Source organism: Felis catus, chromosome B2 (genome assembly GCF_018350175.1).
Source record: "Felis catus isolate Fca126 chromosome B2, F.catus_Fca126_mat1.0, whole genome shotgun sequence".
Lineage (NCBI taxonomy): Eukaryota > Metazoa > Chordata > Mammalia > Carnivora > Felidae > Felis > Felis catus.
This window is the reverse complement of record NC_058372.1, coordinates 15618632-15642005: the sequence shown is the minus strand read 5'-3', so window position 1 is coordinate 15642005 and position 23374 is coordinate 15618632. Positions and strand designations below refer to the sequence as shown.

Here is a 23374-nt window from a genome sequence, read left to right as displayed (position 1 = left end):
ATGGGGAGATCTCTAAAGCATATTGATAAATGAGAGGGAAGAAAGAATTGTAAGGTGATACGAGCGGAACGATCTCGTTTATGTTTTCTTTTTTTCTTTTTTATTTATTTTTTTATTTAAAAAAATTTTTTTTAACGTTTATTTATTTTTGAGACAGAGAGAGACAGAGCATGAACGGGGGAGGGGCAGAGAGAGAGGGAGACACAGAATCGGAAACAGGCTCCAGGCTCTGAGCCATCAGCCCAGAGCCCGACGCGGGGCTCGAACTCACGGACCGCGAGATCGTGACCTGAGCTGAAGTCGGACGCTTAACCGACTGCGCCACCCAGGCGCCCCTCGTTTATGTTTTTAAAAACTATGTTTATATATGGGGGAGGAGGAGTGTGTGGGAAGGAAGGAGGAAAGAAGAGACAGAGAAATAGAGGGCAAAGGAGGGCAGATTTGGGGAGTTGTATCCAAGGAAGGAGGGGTGGTGAAAAAAGGACTTTCTTTTCACTGTATTTCTTAAATTATTTACTGTGAAAAATATTTTTGTCAATGAAGAAACATAAGCGTATGCAGTAAAACCTTGGTTTGCAAGCATAATTCATTCTGGAAACATGTTTGTCATCCAAAGGACCTGTGTATCAAAGCGAATTTCCCCATAAGAAATAATGGAGGCTCAGATGATTCGTTCCACAGCCCCAAAATATTCACATAAAACTGATCACAATACTGTAATATGATACAGAACCATAAAGAAAATACAAAATATAAAGAAAAATAAATTAACCTGCACTTAATCTTTGAAAACCTTCTTGGCTGGTGTGAGGGAGACAAGAGAGGAGGGTTATGGTGTAGGATGACTTTCGCTATTACTAACGGAATCACTGCTACCCATCAGCTCAATGGACTCCTTTTCTTCTCATGCAACTTGTAACAAGAAGCCTTTCCAACGACCTGGAATGAAGCAAAGCTTATTCCTCGCCTTCGTCTTGTCTGGAAAAGCAAAGGACTGTCTGTAGGTGCTTTGAAGTGACAAAAATACACTTGTGCCCGTTGTGGGCACCTTCCAACGTCCTGAAAAATCACTGATTTCTGCCAAACGCCGCGGCCTGAGACCGAGCATCTGAGCATGGGAGATGACCACCCACAATCCCGCAGTGAGAGAGAGAGAAGAACCATTGGCTCAGTTGTGATCATGTGCCATTCAAGGTCATGCACTCCTCGTATTGCAAGACATCGCTCGTTTATCAAGTTAAAACCTATTAGAAATGTTTGCTTGTCTTGCGGAACCTCGCAGAACGAGTTACTCGCGATCTGGTATTTTACTGTATGTGTGTCTGCGCACACATGCACAAAATAACAAGTTATTTTTAACAGATTCTTCCAATCTGGCCATTCCGTAGGGAGAGCAGTCCAGCCGAGATCAAGATGTCTGTTTGAAGTTCATTGATGTCAGGGAAGCATGGGATGGATCCTGGGCTTAGCGTACATCGTATGGATAGGGAGGCTAAGAGAATACACAAAGCGGGGTGCTGGAGAGCCGGCTTCCGGTTAACTGTGGCACAGACCCCAGTGCTGGCTGGGAAGAAGAACTCACCAGAGCACTTAGACTGGAACCACTCCCGTTGTTAGGGTCAGTCTCTGGGCTTCGTTGGAATTTACTGCCAAGGATCAGTGAGCTCTTCACCAGGCTCTGCATTTGTAAAGCATTTGCCTAAATGGGCGCAGACTTCAGAACAAGAGGTTGGAGTGTAGAGCCTAGTTTTTCCTTTGTTTACAAGCCAGAGCAAGGACAGGTGTGGGGTTTTTTTTGTTTGTTTTTGCTTCATTTATTTTGAGAGGGAGAGCGAGAGCACGAGCAGGGGAGGGGCAGAGAGAGGGAGAGAGAGAGGGAGAGAGATTGAGAATCCCACAGAGCCCGATGCGGGGCTTGAACTCACGGACCCGTGAGATCATGACCTGGGCAGAAATCAGATGTCAGGCACTCAACCGACTGAGCTACCCAGGTGCCCCAGGATAGGCATGTTTTGAGATGTAGGTTGTTATCGTTACTTAACATGTGGTGAGGCCAGCAGCTCGGAAGACAGCTGCCATTAAAAATAGGGTTTGCTACACTCACAGAGCCCAAGAGAAAGGGCCGTGTGATGGGGGGCCTTGCGGAGAAGCACCGGGGTGGGTCAGGAGGCAGAAAGAGTGGGAGAAAAATGTGGGCAAGAGACTTTGGTGTATTTCCCACAGGAAAGGATGGCCAGTGTAATAAGCAAGCTTACCTGGCTGGTTTGAATAATTTCAGCAGGCTCTGGGGCACAGGGACCGTCTCCAGTTGTCTGGTACCAGGGCCTGGGGTGATTAGGGCAGGGGGAAGTGGCCTGTGTAGTAAGAGCCCCCGAAAGGAGGTAGTTGGGGGTGTGGGCTCTGGGTTGGTTGGTTTGCACGTGGAAGGTATGTTCACACGGGCTAGTCAGGTACTGTCTGTGGGAGGTGGCTAGTCCCGGAAGAGATAGTCTCTCCAGAATCAGCAGGACCCCAAGAGTTATCTGAAACTAATGTAGCATTGTGTGTGGAGCGTATTCAAGTAGAAGGGAAGGGGGGAAGGGAGGAAGGAAGAAAGGGGAGGGAAGGGAAGGAGGAAGGAAAGGGAAGGAAGGGAAGGAAAGAAGGGAAGGGAAGAGGGGAAGGGAGGAAGGAAGAAAGGAGAGGGAATGGAAGGAAAGGGAAGGAGGAAGGAAAGAAGGGAAGGAAAGGAAGATACAGAAAGTAAAAGGACATGATTAGTAGATGGTGGTAAGGATGCGAGAGTTCTGCCTTTCAAGGTTTTCTGCATCTTTGCTATTAAGGCTGAATTTGATGGCAGGCTTTGGAAGTCTTTCTTGGATATGCTAACCTTTGATGACGGTTTTGCGGGAGCCATTTGGGGTAATTTTTGGCGCAGTAATTGAGAAGTCCCTCTTCTGTTCCTTTCAGGCAAGAAGGGTACTGGAAGGTTCTTTCTGTGTATTTGGATCTCCTCAACTGACTCTTTGTCGGTAACTTCCGCCCTGTCCCCCTTCAGGCTGTGTGTCTGGTTGGGCACAGAATTTTAGCCCAGGTGTCCCTGTGCTGGTTTTTGCATGTTCACTGGCTCATGCGATGTTGTGTTTGATGTTTCACTTGCCACAGGACCACCTCGAAAGCCTGTTACGGTGTGGTCCACTTACCGCCCAGAAAATTGGTTCTTTTCTAAAGATCCACGGAGTTGCGTTGCCGCTATCTGAGCTGGATTTTCATTTTGGAGGGGGAGGGGGGGTGGACTTAGATGCCTGCTTTTTCCATTTTGGTTCTGCTGGTTAGAGCTTTAGAAAAATGCTCTTAAAAGTTTACCTTTACATTTTTTTAATGTTTATTTATTTTTGAGAGACAGAGAGAGACAGTGTGAGCTGCGGAGGGGCAGAGGGAGAGGGAGACACAGAATCCGAAGCAGGCTCCAGGCTCTGGGCTGTCGGCACAGAGCCCGAAGTGGGGCTCAAACCCACGACCCACGTGATCATGACCTCAGCCGAAGTCTCATGACCTTAACCGACTGAGCCACCCAGGCACCCCCTGAGCAAGTTAATTTTACTGGGACTCAGGTCCCCCTGAAAAGTGGGACCTACTTCAGAGGATTGTGGTGGGGATTAACTTAAATAACATGACCCGCCGCCCTTCTCAAAATGATCTTGGTATCCCCTGTGGGCACAGCGTCCTGTCCTGGGAAATGGACAGACCCAAAGGATGAATAAGCCATCTCTTGCCAGAATGTCAATTAAACTTGGAAACTGGCTGGGAGGGGAGGGGGATGTATTGTTTAAATACGAGCAGATCTGTTCCGTGAGCTCCACCTTAGTTCTTAAGGACAGACTCAGTGTAGTCAAGAAATGGCACCTTTGGGGGACAGCCAGCTTCAGTCCTGCCCTCGGAGCCCCTGGCATTGCTGCCTTGCCATTAGGAGCGTCTCTGTGGAAGAGTGTGAGCAGCACTGAAAAGAGTCCACCATAGTCCATGCCAGTATAGCTCAGTCTCAGTTAACCTTCCATCCTTGTTTTAGAAAGTATCCGGGTACGTTTCCCCGGCGTGTCCTTGATATCACCTCTTGGGCATGGCCAACGTTGGGATCGCCATCTTCCCTACCAACCTGCTTCTCATCCTGTGTCCCCCCCACCCAAGCGATCAACAGCAGCGTCCATTCAGCTATGCACGTCAGGAACCAAGCAGTCGCCCCGGACCCCTCTTTTTCCTTCCCATCCTCAACGTGATGCCGAGGCAATGCTGCCCCCTTCCCGTGACTTGGATGCACCCTTTGCCTGCCTCTCCGTCACCAGCGTTTTGGTGCAAGTGACCGTCATCTCCTGCCTAGACGAGGTGATCCCCTAGAACTGGCCTCCCTCCAACCTGCTTCCCACATCGACGTGGGCATTGATCTTTCAGATACCCAACTCTGACCGTTTGTTCCCGTTGCCCTTAGAATAACATGGTCTGTGAGGCCCTGCGTGGCCCAGCACCCCCGCCCCCCCCATCCCTCTGTCTACATCTCGAGTCCTCTATCTGTGCTGGTGGCTGCAGTAACATGGGTTGCTTTCTCTCCACCAATGGTGGCATGATTCCTCCATGGGGGGGGGGGGGGCAGTGCCCAGCTTGCTGTATGGCTGGAGTGTTCCCCTCAGCCCCTACGTGACTGCCCTTTGCCAAGATAATATGTGTTCACCTCTCAAATTCAGCCTGTGGGTCTCTTCCTCAGAAAAGCCTTTTCTCATGGCCCAATGAGGGAGGCTATCGACTACACGTCGGGCAGGACGTGTCCCTTTCTATAAACAGGACTTCCCTCAATTTGTAACCCTACATTAGGTGATACTATCTGATGACCGTCTGAACCACATCTTAGTCTGCCAACTCTGTGGAAGGAAGGACCGTCCCTTCGGTCACCATCGTCTCCAGCCCCTGGCAGAGCGCCTTTCGCCACGGGCAGGGGTCTGTCGTCCTTGAATGAGCACGCGTGACAGCCGAGGTCCGCGTGGTTGGCCTGGGAGCACCCACATTCTACGGAAAGTGCCACCGCAGTTGGCCAAGCCCATGTCTTTGCCCACCTTGCTGCAGATACTTCCTTTTTTATTTTTTTTAAAATTTTTTTTTCAACATTTTTATTTATTTTTGGGACAGAGAGAGACAGAGCATGAACGGGGGAGGGGCAGAGAGAAAGGGAGACACAGAATCGGAAACAGGCTCCAGGCTCCGAGCCATCAGCCCAGAGCCTGACGCCGGGCTCGAACTCACGGACCGCGAGATCGTGACCTGGCTGAAGTCGGACGCTTAACCGACTGCGCCACCCAGGCGCCCCCAGATACTTCCTTTAATGCTGGGCGTCAGGTCCTTCCGCTGGGAAAAGCCCCCCAGGAAGCCTCATTTTGTTTCAAAGAAATCTGTTCAACTTGTGGCTCAGTATAGGACGGGCCAAGCACCCCTTTCTGCATGCCTCCCGCACGGCTTCATGTCACCCAGAGGATCTTTTCACAAAGTCCGTGCTTAAAAACCCTGCTTCCCGTGGCCTATCCAGTCTTTTCCCAATGCACCACTAGCAAATCTTGGCTTAAAAGCAGGCAGAACTTCCTAACCTAGCCGCCCGCAGTTGTCTCTCCCTTCTCTGGAGGTTCCTCTTGGGCACAGAGGACGTCTCTCTACCCTCCTGCCACCTCATCATGCGGTCCGATATGAGTCCTAAAACTCCAGCCCCCAAAACAAGCCCTCCTCCGGTGACTCCTTCACCCACCTGTGTGGCGTGACCTTCATAACAGCCCTCCTGCCCTCACTTCGGGGGGTGTATATTTCTACGTTTCCATGTTATCATTAACCTGTTCTCAGTAAGCTATACGCGAGTGCAGTCTAACCTGGTGTTTTTTCTCTTGTCTCATATCCCTGAATTCACTAGACATGAAGAGAACGTTAGAATATTTTAAAAATAGTAAGTCCCCAAGTCTATAAAAAAGGGATTTTCAACCTTGATATGACCGAATAACCCAGTGAGCTTTTTATTCCAATATAGGTCTTCAGGTCCTACCCTGGACCTATTAAATCGGAGAAGCTGGGGCTGAGGTGTCAGTCTTTTCTCAGAGAGGCAAAGTGACTTGACCAAGGTCACACAGCTCGTAGGTGAAAGCATCACAGTCCCTGTTTCCTTGCTTGCTTTCTAGCGTTTACTCATATTCTTTGGACTCAATTCTACTGAACTCTGTGTAATTAATCTGTATCTAAATTTGCATACAAGTTTCCTTATTTTATAACTGCCCCCCATAACTGTGTGTCCAAAGGATGTGGAGAATCTCAAGGTGACAAAAGCAAACAAAATAACGTCTCATCTCCTTTACCCACTGTTCACCCAGAAACAGGGATGCCAGCTGCTGGGGGGGGGGGGGCTCTCTCGCTCGCTTCCGTGGGCTCTCCTGACCTGCCCAGCCTGGCCTTGAGCCACAAGCCTGCCCTTTGGGCGGCCACTCACTCTTCCACTCCTGGGCTGTGTTTTCACTCGAATTGCCCTCTGTCATGCCTACTGATCTGAGAGAAACGCTCCCTCTTCGCTCCTCCAGCCCCACCTACCTGAGTGTTTGGCTCAGATGAGCAGCTGAGTCACGGTAGACGTGCATTGCATAGCTGGGCAGCTCACGGGTCGCTTGCCTGCTTGGGTTTGGAGCCTAAGAGAGGAGAGTGATGGGCATCTGTACCGTGGGGGTGGGGGTGGAGTCCCCCTACCACCTGCCTCCATTTCAACCCAGAGAGTTTGCAGGAGATATTTTCAAACTTTTTTTTTTTAAGTAGCTGGGAAGGAAAAGAAAAAATCCTCAGTGACATCTATATAATCTACATAATTTAAAAAAAAAAAAGAAGGAAGGAAGAAGGAAGGAAAGAGAAAGGAAAGAAAGGAAGGAAGGGAAGGAAGGATGGAAAGGAAGGAAGGAAAGGAAGGAAGGAAGGAAGGAAGGATGGATGGATGGATGGATGGATGGATGGATGGAAAAGCAATCCCACCTACGAGGAACATCCCGAGTCAGGGAGATACGCTGTGACACACAAGTTGAGCCGACCTTGGAGGTAGCATTCCTGGCTTTGAATCCTGGCTCTTCTTCTCAGTAGTCTTGCGGCTCTGACGAGTTGTTGAATTTCTCTCTGCTACAGATCACAATGCCGTAAAGTGGGGCGGAATAAAATGAAATACAAGTGCCTACCCCTTAAGTAGTTTGAAGCTTGCTTTGAAGATTGAACGAAATAATCGGAGTGAAATGCTTGTTCTCCTGTCAAAAAATGTTAACAGGTCTCAGTAACTGACATTAATAAAACAGTAACTTACAGAAGCTTCTCCGGATGTTACTTTTTTTTTTTTTAATTTTTTTTTTCAACGTTTATTTATTTTTGGGACAGAGAGAGACAGAGCATGAATGGGGGAGGGGCAGAGAGAGAGGGAGACACAGAATCCGAAACAGGCTCCAGGCTCCGAGCCATCAGCCCAGAGCCCGAGGCAGGGCTCGAACTCACGGACCGCGAGATCGTGACCTGGCTGAAGTCGGACGCTTAACCGACTGCGCCACCCAGGCGCCCCCTTTTTTTTTTTTTAATTTTTTTTTCAATGTTTATTTATTTTTGGGACAGAGAGAGACAGAGCATGAATGGGGGAGGGGCAGAGAGAGAGAGGGAGACACAGAATCGGAAACAGGCTCCAGGCTCCGAGCCATCAGCCCAGAGCCTGTCTCAGGGCCGGATGTTACTTTTTAATACATATTAACATTTGATTCCTCTGAAAAAGTCTTTGTTACTGACCCACACTTGCTTCTCTGTGTTTTTGCTTGTAGCCCTGGAAAGGAAAATATCAATGAGGCAAAGCAGAGAGGAGCTGATAAAACGAGGGGTTCTGAAGGAAATCTATGATAAAGGTAAGGGGGACTGGTCCCCTCCACAGGACCCAGAAAGCCACGTGTGGAATCTGTGTGCGTGTTTCTCGGAGTTGGGTTCCGTTTTCTGCGTCACTTTATCAGGATTTGAACCTCTCACACCCCCGACAGTTCTGGAGAGAAAAGAGCATTTTGTAGACCGCTCCAAAGCTCTCAGTATTATATCAGCAGAGAGAAATCAAGCTCCCTTTTTCTCACCATTGGAACTAAACCACGGGATGCTGTGAAAAAATGATGTGGCTGCAGGAATGATGCGGGTCACTGGTTGGGAGCCTGTGGGTGTTCGAATACACACAGCTGGGGTGAAGTTAATTGCGGAGGCCCTTCCGGACACTAGGGGTTCCCAAGACAAATGTTAAAAACCTACAGGCATCTAGAATTTCCTTAACAGATTTTTTTTTTTTTTTACTGACTGTCTGGCCACAATAAAAGAAGTCAAAGTGGCAAAAATTAGAAAATACGGCCGTACACCTAAGATATTTCAAATGATAATATTGACAGTAATACAGATGCTCTGTGAATGTATCCACAGGTGTTTGCCAGTGAATAAATACTGTGTGTCTTTTGCTTGTTGAATGACTGTCTTTAAATAGAAATGTATGCAGTGGTTTTATATTAAGTATTCTTTATTTTTATTTTTTAACAGCTTTGCTTTTTTTTTTAATTTGTTAATGTTTATTTTTGAGAGAAAGAGAGACACAGAATGCATGTGGGGGAGGGGCAGAGAGAGAGGGAGACACAGACTCCGAAGCAGGCTCCGGGCTCCAAGCTGTCAGCACAGAGCCCGACGCAGGGCTCGAACTCACAGGCCATGAGATCGTGACCTGAGCTGAAGTTGGATGCTTCACCGACTGAGCCACCCAGGCTCCCCAAAGAGCTTTGCTGTTTTTAATTAGGTTTCTCTCCTTCTCCCTCCCCCCGCCTACTCTCTCTCCCCTCCCCTCCCCTCCTGTCCTCTCCTTCCTTTGCCTCTTTCCCTTCCACTCTCCCTGTTAAGACTCTTGGTGAAATGACAAACTGTCATCTTCCAGTCTTGATACAGGAATCACCAGTAATTGTTTCAAGTCTTATCACTGTTTGAAGCTGGTGTTAGGTAGTGGGCCAGATTATTAACGCACATATTCTCCTCTAAAGAGGGATTCTGGGGCGCCTGGGTGGCTCAGTCGGTTAAGCATCCGACTTCGGCTCAGGTCTTGATCTCTCGGTTCATAAGTTCGAGCCCCACATCGGGCTCTGTGCTGACAGCTCAGAGCCTGGAGCCTGCTTCGGATTCTGTGTCTCCCTCTCTCTCTGCCCCTCTCCCGCTTTGGCAAATGCGAAAGCTCTCTCTCTCTCAAGAATAAATAAAGAACGAAAGAAAATTTTTTTAATGCCTGCTCAGATCCGGTCAAATGACCCCTTCCCCTCCCTCCTACCTTCCCGCAGCCCTTCTCTCTCTTCCTGTTAACCTTCAGGAATACTCAACAGAATATATTTAACTGCTTATTGTTCCCATCACACCCGATAACTGGGTTAGGGTAAGCATTGCCCAAGAAACTTCCGATGTAACCAAAGACGCCATGGGTCGTTGCAGCCAAAGCCTCGTTTTCTAGAGACAGAAATGGTGGTTGAGGGTTAGGGTTAGGGTTAGGGGCCTCAGATGGTTTTCCCGTTTGCTTCGTTGTGTGCGCTCAGTAACTGCTTGGAGGAAAGGACCGGTTCAGCCTCCGCTTGTCGGCACAGCTTCCCCACTCGTTGGCCTGTGCATTGTCACTGTCTGTGCTCCTCTGTTGAGTTGTTGGCTGCCTTTCCTTGCTAGCGTGGATGCTCCAGGAGAACACGGACCTCAGAGGCTTACCGCCAGGCCCCCCAGCCTCCGATACTGCTTGAGAGAGACAAGGCTCGCAAACGCATTTATCGTTTGGATGAAGGGAAGAGGAGAAGAGGAGAGGGACTAAAACTAGAAATCCGGTTGCACACAGAACACGCAGAAGCTTGTATCTGCTCCGGGTTTTTTCTGATGGGAAGCATGCATTTGTGTCACCGCGGATGTTAATCTTGTTACCTCGTGTCATGTCAGCTGTGAGGGACGTGGGCCCTGTCGTCAGATGGCTGGTCCCACTCCAGTTCCACTCCTGACTAGCTGTGCGACTTCAGTCGCGTTGCTTACCTTCTCTGGGCTTCTGTCTGAATTGGACGAAGACCGTGGGGATGATGTTGTGGCAGCGAGGATTACGGAAGGTGGCACCCGGACGTTGGTTTGCAAGGGCTGCCGTGACAGAGCGCCCCAGACTGAGTGGCTTACCCAACAGAGACGTGCTTTCTCACGGACCTGGAGACTGGAAGTCTGAGATCGTGACGTCAGCAGGATTGATTTCTGGAGTGGTCTCTCTGCTTGGCTTGCGGATGACTGCCTTCGCACATGGCCCTTCCTCTTGCTCACACGCTCCTGGTGTCCCTTCCTCTTCACAGAAGGACGCCAGCCCTGTTGGATTAGGGCCCCACCCTTGGGACCTCATTTAGCCTTCATTATCTCCTTAAAGGCCCTTTCTCCAGATACAGTCACATTGACCGCTTGGGCTTTGGCATGAATTTCGGAGGTGGGGGAGGGGATCCAGTCCAGTCCACAACAACCTGTAGAATAAGCCATCATCCCATAAATGCTCAAGAAGTGTTAGCGTACCATCATGAGGGGTCGCCATCATCCTTTATAGGTTCTGAGACCCTTTACATGCCGCACCCTCAGTCGGCAGGCGCAAGGGTTAGGAAGGAACATCCCTGCCCCCTCTTACCTAGAGGTGCGGGGTCCGCCAACCCCTCCTACGGTGTGGGGGCACTGACACGAGACCGCCCGGCCCCGCTCTCACGCCTCCGCTTAGGGCTTCCTTTTCTCCTCCCCTCTCTAGGACATCACTCACCTTGCGGTAGCTGGGAGCCCGGTGGGTAGAACGCATAAGCCTCTATCGCCGCGACCCGAGGGAACAGCAAGTGGCAAAGGGACTTTACTCGTTTTCCAAGTCGTGCGTTTCCAAGAGGCATTTCCTGGACTTGGAGCAAGCATTCCATGTTGCCTGGCTGGTGACGCCTCGTGCTGCCTCCTGTGTTAGCTCACGGCACTCGAGGGCCACCTGGCAGCGCGATGGGGTCCTCTGGGGAGGCACGGGCCCCGACAGCGGCCTGTTGGTTTGTAAATGACCGTGTCGGCCCATCCGGCCGCGCAGAGCCCACGAGGGCCGGCCTCTGTCCACACCGCGGCTACGCTCTGTCCGCGTGAGCCTGCTGATAACGGAGAGCCGTTTGTCCTTAGTTAGGTCGCTTTCCTCTTCCACCTTCTTTATGCTATTGATTTCTGCTTAATAATACCCCACTTGTCCATAGAAAGTGTAAAGGTAACCCGTGGGGACGTGCGATTTATCAAGACGCGGGCAGGGCAGACTCAGAATCGATGAGGTTTTATTACCCTTGACGGTTCTCAGAATCCTTTGCATTTTGCTTAGCGGGTTAAAAATCCCAAACTGGTGCATAAAAAGTCAAATCCGGCAAAACGAGAGCTGAGGTGGAAGAAGGAAAAGTATCTCAAATGCCTACAGGAGTGAGGTCAGGAATCCTTCATTTAATTTTTTTTTTAATCTTTATTTATTTTTGAGAGAGAGAGAGAGAGACAGAGTGTGAGCAGGGGGAGGGGCAGAGAGAGAGGGAGACCCAGAATCCGAAGCAGGATCCAGGCTCTGGGCTGTCAGCACAGAGCCCGACGCGGGGCTCGAACTCACAAACCGTGAGATCGTGACCTGAGCCCAAACCAAGAGCCAGATACTTAACCAGCTAAGCCCCCCAGGTGTCCCTACGTAGAAAGTTGTTTGGTTGTTTTTGTTTGATTGTTTTTTTTGTTTGTTTGTTTGTTTGTTTTTAGTGTTTTTTATTTATTTTTGGAAGACTGCAAGTAGGGGAAGGGCAGAGTGTCTGAAGCGGGCTCTGTGGTGACAACAGCAAACCCGACATGGGGCTGGGACTCACGAACCGTGAGGTCATGACCTCAGCCAAAGTCCGGCGCTCAACCAACTGAACCACCCAGGCGCCCCCGACCTAAAAGTTTAAAATCAGAGAAAATGGTTTATGCTCTGGGTATATGGAGGCCACGTGAGAAGGCAGGACACTTGGAAAACTACATAAAAAGATAATTTTTAGTTGTTAACCATGGTGTGGTAGGGATGTGAAATCATACATTCTTTTCCTCCCATTTTCCAAAATTTCCACAATATGGATGCAGCAGGTTGAGGGGGAACACAAGGTAAGCAATTAGAGGAGCGATTACCATTCCAGTCACGGTGGAAAGTAATCTACAGTTTGATAGCTCATTTTTTAAAATGTTTATTTATTCTCGGGAGAGAGAGAGAGCGCGCGTGAGCATGGGAGGGGCAGAGAGAGGGACACGGAATCCAAAACAGGCTCCAGGCTCCGAGCTGTCAGCACAGAGCCCGACGCAAGGCTCGAACTCACAAACTGTGGGATCATGACCTGAGCCGAGGTGGGATGCTTAACCGACTGAGCCACCCAGGGGCCCGTGGTAGCCCATTTTTTAACTCTGTTTACCAGCCTTGCAGCCTGTCTGTTTGAATCAGAAACTAAGGGTTCTCTTAGACTCCCTGGAACACTCCTTGGTTTATTCAACAAATTGGCACTCAGGGCCCCCTCTGTGCCACGTGGTCTCCCAGAGCTTGAGCTACAGCGATCACCAAAAGAGGAAACTCCTAACCTTCTCAGAGTTTATGTTCTACAAAAAGAAATAGGAAGTAATTAAATACGCATAGGGTATATCGTCAAGCAGTTGTAAGCTGTATGAAGAAAAACAAAACAGCAGGGTAAAAAGATAAAGTCATAAGTAGAGCCATGATTTAGACAAGTGCAGTCATGGAGGACTTCTGGAGGAGGTGATACTGACCCAGAGAAATTAAGTGCTCTGTGGCTGAAACCCACGTTGGCCCTCCTGCCCTACTTCCACAAAATTGTAAATGGACTCAGTATGTTACTTTTAAAGCCTCTGTAGGGCATTTGCCTCTCTTGGTTTTCTGTAAATCAGAGCACATCGTCCCCTGCTCAGAGTCTGCAGTGGCTCCCCATTTCCCTAGGAGATATTCCAAATCCCTGCGACAGCGTGCAAAGCCCTCTGTGATTTGCCCTCCAGCCCCTAAGTTTGCTTCAACTCCCTGGCCGTACCACCTCATAACTACCTCTCGGTGACACATCTCTAGGCTCGCTTTCTAGCCCTCGAGGTTGACATGAGCCACTCCCTTTCCTGGAGCCCTCTTCCCCCAGATGGCCATCCACATAGCTCCCCTCTTTTCAGGTCTTTGCTTAGATGTCACCTTCTCCTCGAAGCTCACCCTGCACCAACCAGATTTTACATGGCCACCTCCTTCCCTAGGTCTTGCGTTTCCTGCCCCTGCTCTGCTGTTTTCTGTCTTTTGTTAGTTTCTGTCTCTTACCACCTTCAAACGGGCGCTAGAAGTAAGTTATTTATCGTGTTACCCTTTTTGCCATCTGTCTCTTCTCACTGAAAATGGAAGTTCCACCAGGCGGGGTATCGGGTCTTGTCTGGTTTGTTCATGGATGGAGCCCGAGAGCCTCCAACAGCGCCTGGCACGTAGCTGATGCTCAGTAAACGTGTGTTGGGAGAACAGTATGTGCCAACCGGGAGCTGGCTCTCCAGGTTCACAGCATTTGTTTTATTCGCTGTTGCTGGTGAACTTCCCAGTTCTCTGATCCCCCTTGTTTATTCAGCTTTATGGTCCATGAAACTTTATGGCCAGTTATTTAAATAGGCAATAACAGATTATGTATATTTATGTAGATGGGTGCTAAATACTCCACTTTCATATAGTGGCTTTTTAAAAAAAAACTTTTAACGTTGATTTATTTTTGAGAGTAAGAGAGAGAGAACGCAAATGGGGAAGGGGCAGAGAGAGAGAGGGAGACACAGGATCTGAAACAGGCTCCAGGCTCTGAGCTGTCAGCACAGAGCCAGGCGTGGGGCTCGAACTCCCAAAATGTGGTGAGATCATGACCTGAGCCAAAGTCGGACACTTAACTGACTGAGCCACCCAGGTGCCCCGGCATATAGTGGCTTTTAAGTGTTAAGGAGAAACATATCCTGACAACAGTGAACGGTTTGGCCGTTAGTAAAATGGTGATGATATTTCTCTGACTTAGGAAGGATCTCAGGAGGTCACCTGGTGTCCCTAGTGTTAACTTTTCCAAAATAAAGATGAAGCAGTGGAGGCCACTTATTACCTTGTGGAAGGGTACGCGGCCAGTGGGCGTGCACTTTTTTTTTTTTTTAATTTTTTTTTCAATGTTTTTATTTATTTTTGGGACAGAGAGAGACAGAGCATGAACGGGGGAGGGGCAGAGAGAGAGGGAGACACAGAATCGGAAACAGGCTCCAGGCTCTGAGCCATCAGCCCAGAGCCTGACGCGGGGGCTCAAACTCCCGGACCATGAGATCGTGACCTGAGCTGAAGTCGGACGCTTAACCGACTGCGCCACCCAGGCGCCCCGGGCGTGCACTCTTAAAACCCCCGCTAAGACAGTGTGTCCTCCGTTTGGAATTTACAGGAACACCGAAAAACTTTGTTGTAACATGTTGCCAGTTGGTAGTCAGACGATCTGAGTAAGTCGTGCTGTTAGCGCCATTGAAAATAATCTCTGCAAAGAAACATAATGCGGGATTTAAAGAATGTTAGGGTCGGGACACCTGGGTGGCTCAGTCGGTTAAGCATCCACCTTCAGCTCAGGTCATGACCTCACAGTTTAGGAGTTCGAGCCCCCGCGCCGGGCGCTGTGCTGACAGCTTAGAGACTGGAGCCTGCTTTGGATTCTGTGTTTCCTTCTCTCTGTGTCCCTCCTCCGCGCTTGCTCTCTCTCTCTCTCTCTCTCTCTCTCTCTCTCTCTCTCTCTCTCTCTCAAAAAAAAAAAAAAAAAGTAGGGGCGCCTGGGTGGCGCAGTCGGTTGAGCGTCCGACTTCAGCCAGGTCACGATCTCACGGTCCGTGAGTTTGAGCCCCGCGTCGGGCTCTGGGGCTGATGGCTCAGAGCCTGGAGCCTGTTTCTGATTCTGTGTCTCCCTCTCTCTCTGCCCCTCCCCTGTTCATGCTCTGTCTCTCTCTGTCCCAAAAATAAATAAACGTTGAAAAATAAATAAATAAATAAATAAATAAATAATTAAAAAAAAAAGTTAAAATGAAAGAATGTTAGGGTTAATAGTGGCGATTGTAGTGGATTTTCCCGGGAAACCTCAGTCCTCCCTCAGGGTCACCCTCTCCGTACAGGATGGGCGTGGGATGTATATGGCAGTTGTCAGGGGGGCAGGACAGGGAAGGGAGACCACCTCTCTGCTGTGCCATGATACATCGCGCCTGCATGGGACACACATCCACACCCTAAGGGGGAACAGGACACCAGAATGTGCAAGCAGGTAGCTCAGACCACAGCAGCTCTCCTGGGAGTCTCCACGGGGATCCCGCCGAGACCCCGGGAAGGAGAGGGCCCCCCAAGGAGAGGAAGGAAGAACGGGGGGCACGTCAGCAGAACAGACTGGGAGCATCTCTGCTGCCCACTGTGTGCTGGGAATTAGAGATAACATTTCCCAGCACATAATAGAGTGCCCCAAAGTGTGCTCTCTTCCTTCACTGAGTGAGAGTGACATCGTGGAAGGTGTTATTTTTCATTATAAGCACAAACAGAAGCTCCCTGAAATGGACAACTCTTTTATGCAAGAGGCTGCGTTTTCCCTTGTCTGGCATTCCGGAGAGAGAGAGGGAGAGAGGGAGAGAGGGAGAGAGGGAGAGAGGGAGAGGGAGAGAGAAGAGAGAGAGAGAGAGAGAGAGAGAGAGAGAGAGAAAAGCCTGATATTTACATTAAAAAGGTCCTCGTATTTTAAAAATAAAAATTCTCCAGCGGATCAGAGGAGACCAAACTGTAGTAGGCTCAGCCCTTCTTCAGTCCCGTGTTTCTCTGGTAACCCGGGTGCCTATGCTTCCCAAGTCGGAGTTTGTGGGAACCGCTTTTCACAGCCTCTGCCAGGCACCGTTAATGTGTCACATCCTGAGATGCTCCCCGTGCCTCTTGGGGAAGTGGCATCTTCCGAAAGCTGTGTGCAGAGTAGCGGTGTGGACATCAAAGGAGGGTTTTCCTTCAGTATCAGCGACATGTAATTGCCCTCCTAGCACCTCCAAGCCCAGGACAGAGGAGTTTGCCCTAGCAGTTGGAAAGTGGTTTAAACGATAAAGAGAATGCGCCGAAGTTGTGATCAAAATTCTCTTAAGTAATAAGGTTCTTTCAAAAAAAAAAAAAAAAAAAAAGTCACCGTCCCAAGCCAGAAAACTACGGAAATTATTATTACAGCCATGAGCAACTATCCCCAGTACATGTACTCCTCCTTCGTGTGCTTGTTGATTACCTGTTATATTGCAGGTGCCATTCTGGGCACCGGGAATACTAAGGAGGGACAAGCCAGACTCCCCTGGCTGACAGAACCCACAGTCCTGGGAGTAGGGTTCAGGCACTCAGCAGTCAGGGCAAGTACAGGATGTCTGGGGGCAAGGGAAGCCTCACCCACCCACGCCTGGAGACTTAGGGAGGGCATCTTGGAAGGAGGGGCATCGCAGAGGAAACCTGAACTGTGATGGGATTTATCCTAGGGAAGCCGGATGGGTAAGGGGGATGTCAGAAGGGGAGGAACTAGCCCCCGAGGAGACACCGAGCTGGGGCAAAGGGAGGGAGACAGAGTGTGTGTCCAGCACGTCTGTAAGATGAGGGGGCGTCGGGGCAGATCGTGCAGACGGGAAAATGATATTCATTGTTTGTGCTTTGTCCTGAGAGCAGTGAGGGGCTTTGGAAGGGTTTGCTGCATGATCGGATTTGCAGCCTCATCGCTCTGCCTATAGGGAACCAGAACTTGGAGGGAGCCCAAGACATGAGTCAGGGTGGCCGGATAGCGAATGTTGCCGGGATCCAGTGACCTGATTGCGGGGGTGGGCAGAAATGGGAGTGGCTGGGGGAGAGGATGGACTGAAGAATTAGAGGAGATGGAGTCAGGAGGGTCCTGATTTCGGAGAGTGAAGGAGAGGGGGTAACCGTGGCAGCTACTCAGGATTCTGTGCTGGACAGAATCTGCAAGCAGATACAGGGACCATTCGCCGAGCTGGGGACCCAAGACCCAGTGAGCTTAAGACACAGAATATTGCCGTGGTTTGACCACACTGGGTGTGAGATACCCAAACGTCTAAATAGACTACTAAATATACAGATTGGAAAGCTCACGAGAGAGATCTGGGTTGGAAATGCAGGTTTGGAATAGTCGTATAAATAAATGGTCGTTAAGTCATGTGAGTTGACGATAGCTCTGGAAGAAGTTGGAGTAGGGGGACATAAATGGTCCTGATAGAAAACCCCATGGAACCCCCAACATTAAATCATCTAGGAGTAAAGCAAAAATGGCCTGGGGTTAAGGAAGACCCTCAAAGGCTGAGAAGTGGACAGGAAAATAGGAAATAAACCAGAAATGTGTATCAGTATGGAAGCCAAGACAAGGGGCAGTGGTTTGGGGGAAAATGGTCTGAAGTGTCGAATACGGACACGCCAACTAACATAGGGTCCAAGAAGTGTCCTTTTGATTATTTTTATGCTGTTTAATTGTAGGCTTTTAAATGACCTGTGAAGCCAATGCGAGACCAACAGGGTGAACGTTAAAATGCTTCCGTTTTCCGTTAACAAAAACTTAAGGAGGGTGAAACAATATGCAAAATCAGACCAATGGTCTTTGTGTGTTTTGTCCTCTATGGTATTCCTAATGCCTTGAGCAATGCTTGGCATTTCTTGGTGCTTATTTAATACTTTTTGCATGAATGAGTGAGTGAGTGAATGAATCTCCCATTACAAAGCCCAGTAGCAGGACAGCCCTGAGGCTGGTTAATTCAGCAGTTCAATAACATGGCTAAGGGATGCCATCATCAGGCTGTGACGCTTTGTGGTAACAACATGGCTGCACTAATTCCAGCATCACGTAGAGACACAGCGTCCGGAGGAAAGAGTGAGTGAAGCAAGGGGCGCCTCGGTTGGTTAAGCGTCCGACTCTTGGTTTCGGCGCAGGTCATGACATCATGGTTCTTGAGTTTGTGGCTTATATCGAGCTCCATGCTGCCTGCATGGAAACTGCTTTAGGTTCTCTCTCTCCCTCTCTGCCCCTCCTCAACTCACTCACTCATTCACTCTCTCTCTTTCTGTCTCTCAAAATAAGTAAACAAAATTTAAGAAAACAGAAAAGAAAGCCCTTCCTGATTTGCCTAGGACTCGCGTAGATGTAGACAAGTAAGCATTCAGCCTCGATCCCCACGTAAATATCTGCAAACCAGCAACACTCAGCTGGGAGATCCACACCCAGGATCCTGGTCCCAGCTCTCTCGTCTTCTGGGTATACAAGGCACAGGGAAACTTTTCATCTCCCGGGACTCTGCTTTCAGAATGCAACCCCAGGACCCTGACTGTTCCATCCCCTCCGGCAACCCCCAGTTTGTTCTCTGTGTTGAAGAGTCTCTTATGGTTTGCCTCCCTCTGTTCTTACCTTATTTTTCCTTCCCTTCCCGTCTGTTCATCTGTTTTTTCTCAAATTCCACATGAGTGAAGTCCTATGATATCAGTCTTTCTCTGACTTATTTCACTTAGCACAATCCCCTCTCTTTCCATCCACATCGTTGCAAATGGCAGGATTTCATTCTTTTTCATCACTGAGTAGTGCTCCATTCTCTCTCTCTCTCTCTCTCTCTCTCTCTCTCTCGCTCTCTCTCTTTCATTTGGGCTCTTTCCATGCTTTGGCTGTTATTGATAGCACTGCTGTAAACATTGGGGTGCGTGGGCCCCTCCAAATCAGAATTTTTGTATCCTTTGGATAAATACCTAGTGCTATTGCTGGGTTGTAGGGTAGTTCTATTTTTAGTTCTTGGAGGAGCCTCCATACTGTTCTCCAGAACGGCTGCACCAGCTTACATTCCCACCAGCAGTGCAAGAGGATTCCCCTTTCTCCGCATCCTCGCCCAAATCTCTTGTTTTCTGTGTTGTTAGTTCTAGCCATTCTGACTGGTGTGAGGTGGTATCTCATCGTGGTTTTGATTTGGATTTCCCTGGTGATAGGTGATGTTGAGCATCTTTTCATGGGTTGTTAGCCATCTGGATGTCTTGTTTGGAAAAGTGTCTGTTCACGTCTTCTGCCCATTTCTTCACTGGGTTGTTTGTTTTTTGGGTGTTGAGTTTGGTAAGCTCTTCTTCTTAGATGGCTGCCTTGCCCCAGTTGCCTTCCCTTCACTGGAGCCTAGACTCCCCCTAGTGCCACCGGGAGAGCTGAGATTCCGTTGTGAGGTTTTAGGACTTCTCCGAAGGCCGTGCCCACCTCTGTAGCTCTTGGCTGCCGGTCTCAGGGCTCCTGCCATCCACACGTGCCCCAGAGCGTGTCTTCACTCGCCAGCCCTCTCTTAACTTCTCTGAAGGAAATATTACCCATCAAACTGACCACTTACTGCCATCTGGACCAGGTTAGCAACATCATTTTACCTTCCTAGTTCTGGAAATGGGCTCACTTTGGCATATTCATTAGGGCCATTATGGTGATTTTCAAGTGGGTTACGAGCAGTGCAGTTCAGTCGACTTTTCAACCATAACAGAAATGTTTGTCATCACCTATCCTGGCCACCGCAGCAGCCTCCAGCCTCGCATGGTTATTGAGCACTTCAAGTGTGGCTGGTCTGACTGAGGGGAATTGCATTTTTTATTTTATTGAGTTTTAACTAAAAGTAGCCACATATGGCCACGGGGTGCCCTTTTGGAGACTCGAGCTAGAGAAACAGAGCTACTTAGATAGAAGCCACTCTCATTTCCCTCCCCAGCTCGAGTCATTGAGGATTTTTTTTTAAATCTCAGCTTCTGGTTCCCACCTGGCCTGCTCCAGTAACCATGCAAGGCCTTTGCACGGCACGGCATGATTCTGTGAGAGTCACATGATTGTATAATAGCATAGGAGAGAAACGGTGACATCTCATTCATTTTATATTCAATCCCTGCCCCAGGTGCATTTTTTTTTTTTTTGGTATCCAAACGCTCAGGAAGAGCAAGATGGTAAATCCCCTTCTAGCTACAAACCTTGGGGCCTGAGTCGTTGTTTGGAAATAGTGGTCGGGGCCATGATACTTCATCAGGATAGATGATGTAAGAACGAGTGGGCTTTGGCATGAAGATGTGGGGAGAGGCAGAGTTATACCCAGTAAAGATATAAGAAACAGCTCTGGGTGGGGAGACACCATAGCAATGACGCAACCATGCATTTGCTGTCCCGGCCAGCAACTGAGAATCCACATGAGCGATAGTTGGTTGACCATCAGGTCCAGTTCAGGCGGGAAACGCCGATAAATCTGACAGAAAACAGCTACAGAGAAGTGCAGCCCAAACAGGCTCCCCAAGGTCTGTGCCACTTTTGTGATAGGAAGTCATTGCACCTCATGTATTCAATGGTTTAGGCAAAGGCCTCTTAATCATTTTAAAATAGGATATCAAGTCCAGACCAATAGCAACAACACAAAAGCGAGGTGGTTCTCCAAGCACAAAAGCATGCGCCGCTCCATTCCATGTATGAAATTGTCCAGAGTATCACAGAACCAACTAGATTCTGAGATTGGAATACATCGTGTACAGATTTGCAAGGTGATAGGTTCAAAAGGACTCTGCGTTACGAAGATGTTTGTATCAGACAAAGGAGCCTCATGGCTTTTGCAGAATTGTTCCTCTGTATAAGCTGGCCAGAATAATCCAAAGACTTCTAGCTGTAAGCAGAGATAAAGTAGAAGATTCTTGTAAATTCCTAAAATACAGGTTCCTCGATCCTACAGACTCCTGAAGTGTTTGTCTTAAGTCCTGGTGATACACAGAGACTTTTAAACACACACGCTCAAGATGACTGGTCCATGGTGGAAAAGAAAACCCACCAGAAGAGAGAGAGAGAAGAGACTCTAGGGTTTTTTTGTTTTGGCAAAGAAGAGGTTCAAGCCTTTTTAAATGCTCAGGAATCCAGTGCATTCGTTCCCAAACAGGCAGTGTTTAATAGGAATGTATTTCTTGCTGTGTATGTTTAAAGTTCTACAAAATGTTATCTGTAGCACCGTTTAGTTAAATTACAGCTATTCCCTGAACTCAGGCAAACTGAAGAAAATAATCTCCAACGAAAGTTGATAAATGCCAGGGGAGCCATTTCTGACTTCTTAGGTTTAAGGCTTTTAACCTTTCAATAAAACCCTTAGATAAATTATTTCTTAGCTAACTGTTGCTTGGCAGATCATCTGACCAGGAGAGCAGCTAGTGGCTTTGATTTGCAATGATCTAAAAGGCTATTGGGATTAACGGAAGCTTTGCCAAAAGCCTCTATGTTGTTCTAAAGTGAAACCTTTGTGGGTTTCAAAACAACGGCTCTACCCCCTTCATGGGTGGATTTTTCCCTACTCTAGTGGAAAAAAATTATCAATGTCAAAAAAAAAAAAAGACGTTGACGAAGTCTGTGGTTCGTGGCTTATTAATATTAGGTCCACCACCCGAGAAACACTTCTTGGAAAAGCGCCTTCACGTTGAACTCATCAGCCACTCAGTGCAGGTGCCTTTTTGGGTCAAAGAGCACGTCTGGGGAGCTAGAATGAGAACATGGCGTAGACTGAACAATAGCTCTGGTCTCAAAGGGGAAAAAGCAGGCAATGCTTGCATTAGGCTCCTCGTACGTACGTGTCTTCACAAAGGTAATGATTTGCTGTAATGTACGTAGCTTCGCTTTTGGGGTTTGCTTTAGTGCCAGCCCTTGGGGACCACCGGTACATGAAAATGTGTTTGAATTTTCACAAGCTGCGTGTATAGGTTCTACAAGTTTGCCTTAGCAACAGTGATGCAGTTTACTGTTCCTCCTGTTTCCAGCCTGAAATTGCTACATGATGCTTCCCTTACACTGTCATTTTTCTTTCCCCTTGACGCCTAAACGTAGTCACCATGTCATGATGTCATCCACTTTTCTTCTCTATTGTGTGTCCTTCACAGTAACAGAATTGGAATTCTAACTATGACATATGACATCTACATGACGTATTTATAAAGGATTGCTACGGTGTTCTTTTGCCATCCTTAAGGAACTAAAATTTCCAAATAAGTCGTTTTAAATGAGATCACACGGTCTCACCACTTACTAGCTCATCACCTACCAATTACGGGACTCTGCACAAGTCATTGAAAGCATCTGGTGTTCGCTTTCCTTTATACAGCGAAGATAATCTTGGAACCAACCCCATAGAATTGTTTTAGGTATACATTAAGTGAACAAGTACCTGGATCATAATAAATTCCCAAAATATTATTTAAGGGGCTGTTATTATATATATTTAATGTGGAAACTGAAGTGGAAAATGGTTTGCTGGTTAGGCTTATTTGCAAGTTTTGGGGAGAACTTGTTCTCATCTCTTACAACTGCCCTACACATAGCACTTTGGTCTGGAAGGACGCTGGGCACCAACACAGTAGTCCTTTTTTGTTTTCGAGGGACAGAAACTGAAGTCCCAGACGCTGAGTCACTTGTGGCAAGCTAGCGATGACAAAAACAAGAACGTGGCGCCCCCCACGCTCAGAGTCTGGCTCCTTTGCATGATACCTGCTGCTCCCCTCTTCCCGCCCAGCCCTCCTGAGATTGAGTTAGGAGTGCTCACAGTGCATTGCTGTTTGCCAACATACAGACAGCATGCTTTGTAACACCATCCTTCCTGTCACCTTCCTATTTGTCTATCTGCCTACTTACCTGACCTACCTACCTACCTACCTAAGATAGAAAAGCCTTCTCTTCCCTTGAGACTCCAGACTCTTCTCAGGTTCTGCAGGGTCCGATATTAGGACTCTTGATAAAGGCTCGTGTAGAGGAGATCATTAACGGGCCTGACAACTTTCTACTCACGCCCTCCCCGCAAGCCTAGACCTCACATCAGCCCACCAAGAAGAAAAAGTCCGAGTCCTGGATCAACGCTGGCCCAAGGTGGCCAGGGAACAATGCAGAGTAAAGCCCCCAGTGCTCACCATTGGGGTAGCTTCACTCCCCCTAGTGGAGAAACAGGGACCTGGCTATGAGCTCACTGCAGAGAAGAAAGGGTAAGAAGCCAGGCAGGAAAAAAAAAAAAAAAAAAAGAGGGCTTAGGAGAAATCAACGCATTCATTAGAAACCAGAAGTGTGAGGAAGGGGTTCTTCCCTCCAACAAAAACTATTATTTTTTTATTTAATGTAACAAGGCACCACGCGATTGGTGTGTGTGTTTACAAATGTAAGCACCTTTACAGAAAAGAAGTTAATGATCACTAAACTCTTCTTGTCTTGCCAAGTTTACACCAGAACTTTGCCACCCTGCA

General features: G+C 48.4%; 1 protein-coding gene across 10 annotated transcripts in view; it reads left to right on the top strand.

Annotated features, from left to right (window-relative positions):
• Positions 1-23374, top strand: part of PHACTR1 (phosphatase and actin regulator 1) — a 572878-nt gene that overhangs the window by 452067 nt on the left and 97437 nt on the right. For all 10 annotated transcript variants that reach the window (XM_019830233.3, XM_019830231.3, XM_011282184.4 and 7 more), the window contains one exon: positions 7836-7916. In XM_019830233.3, the coding sequence (XP_019685792.1) occupies positions 7836-7916 (81 nt within the window). The remainder of the gene's footprint in view (positions 1-7835; positions 7917-23374) is intronic.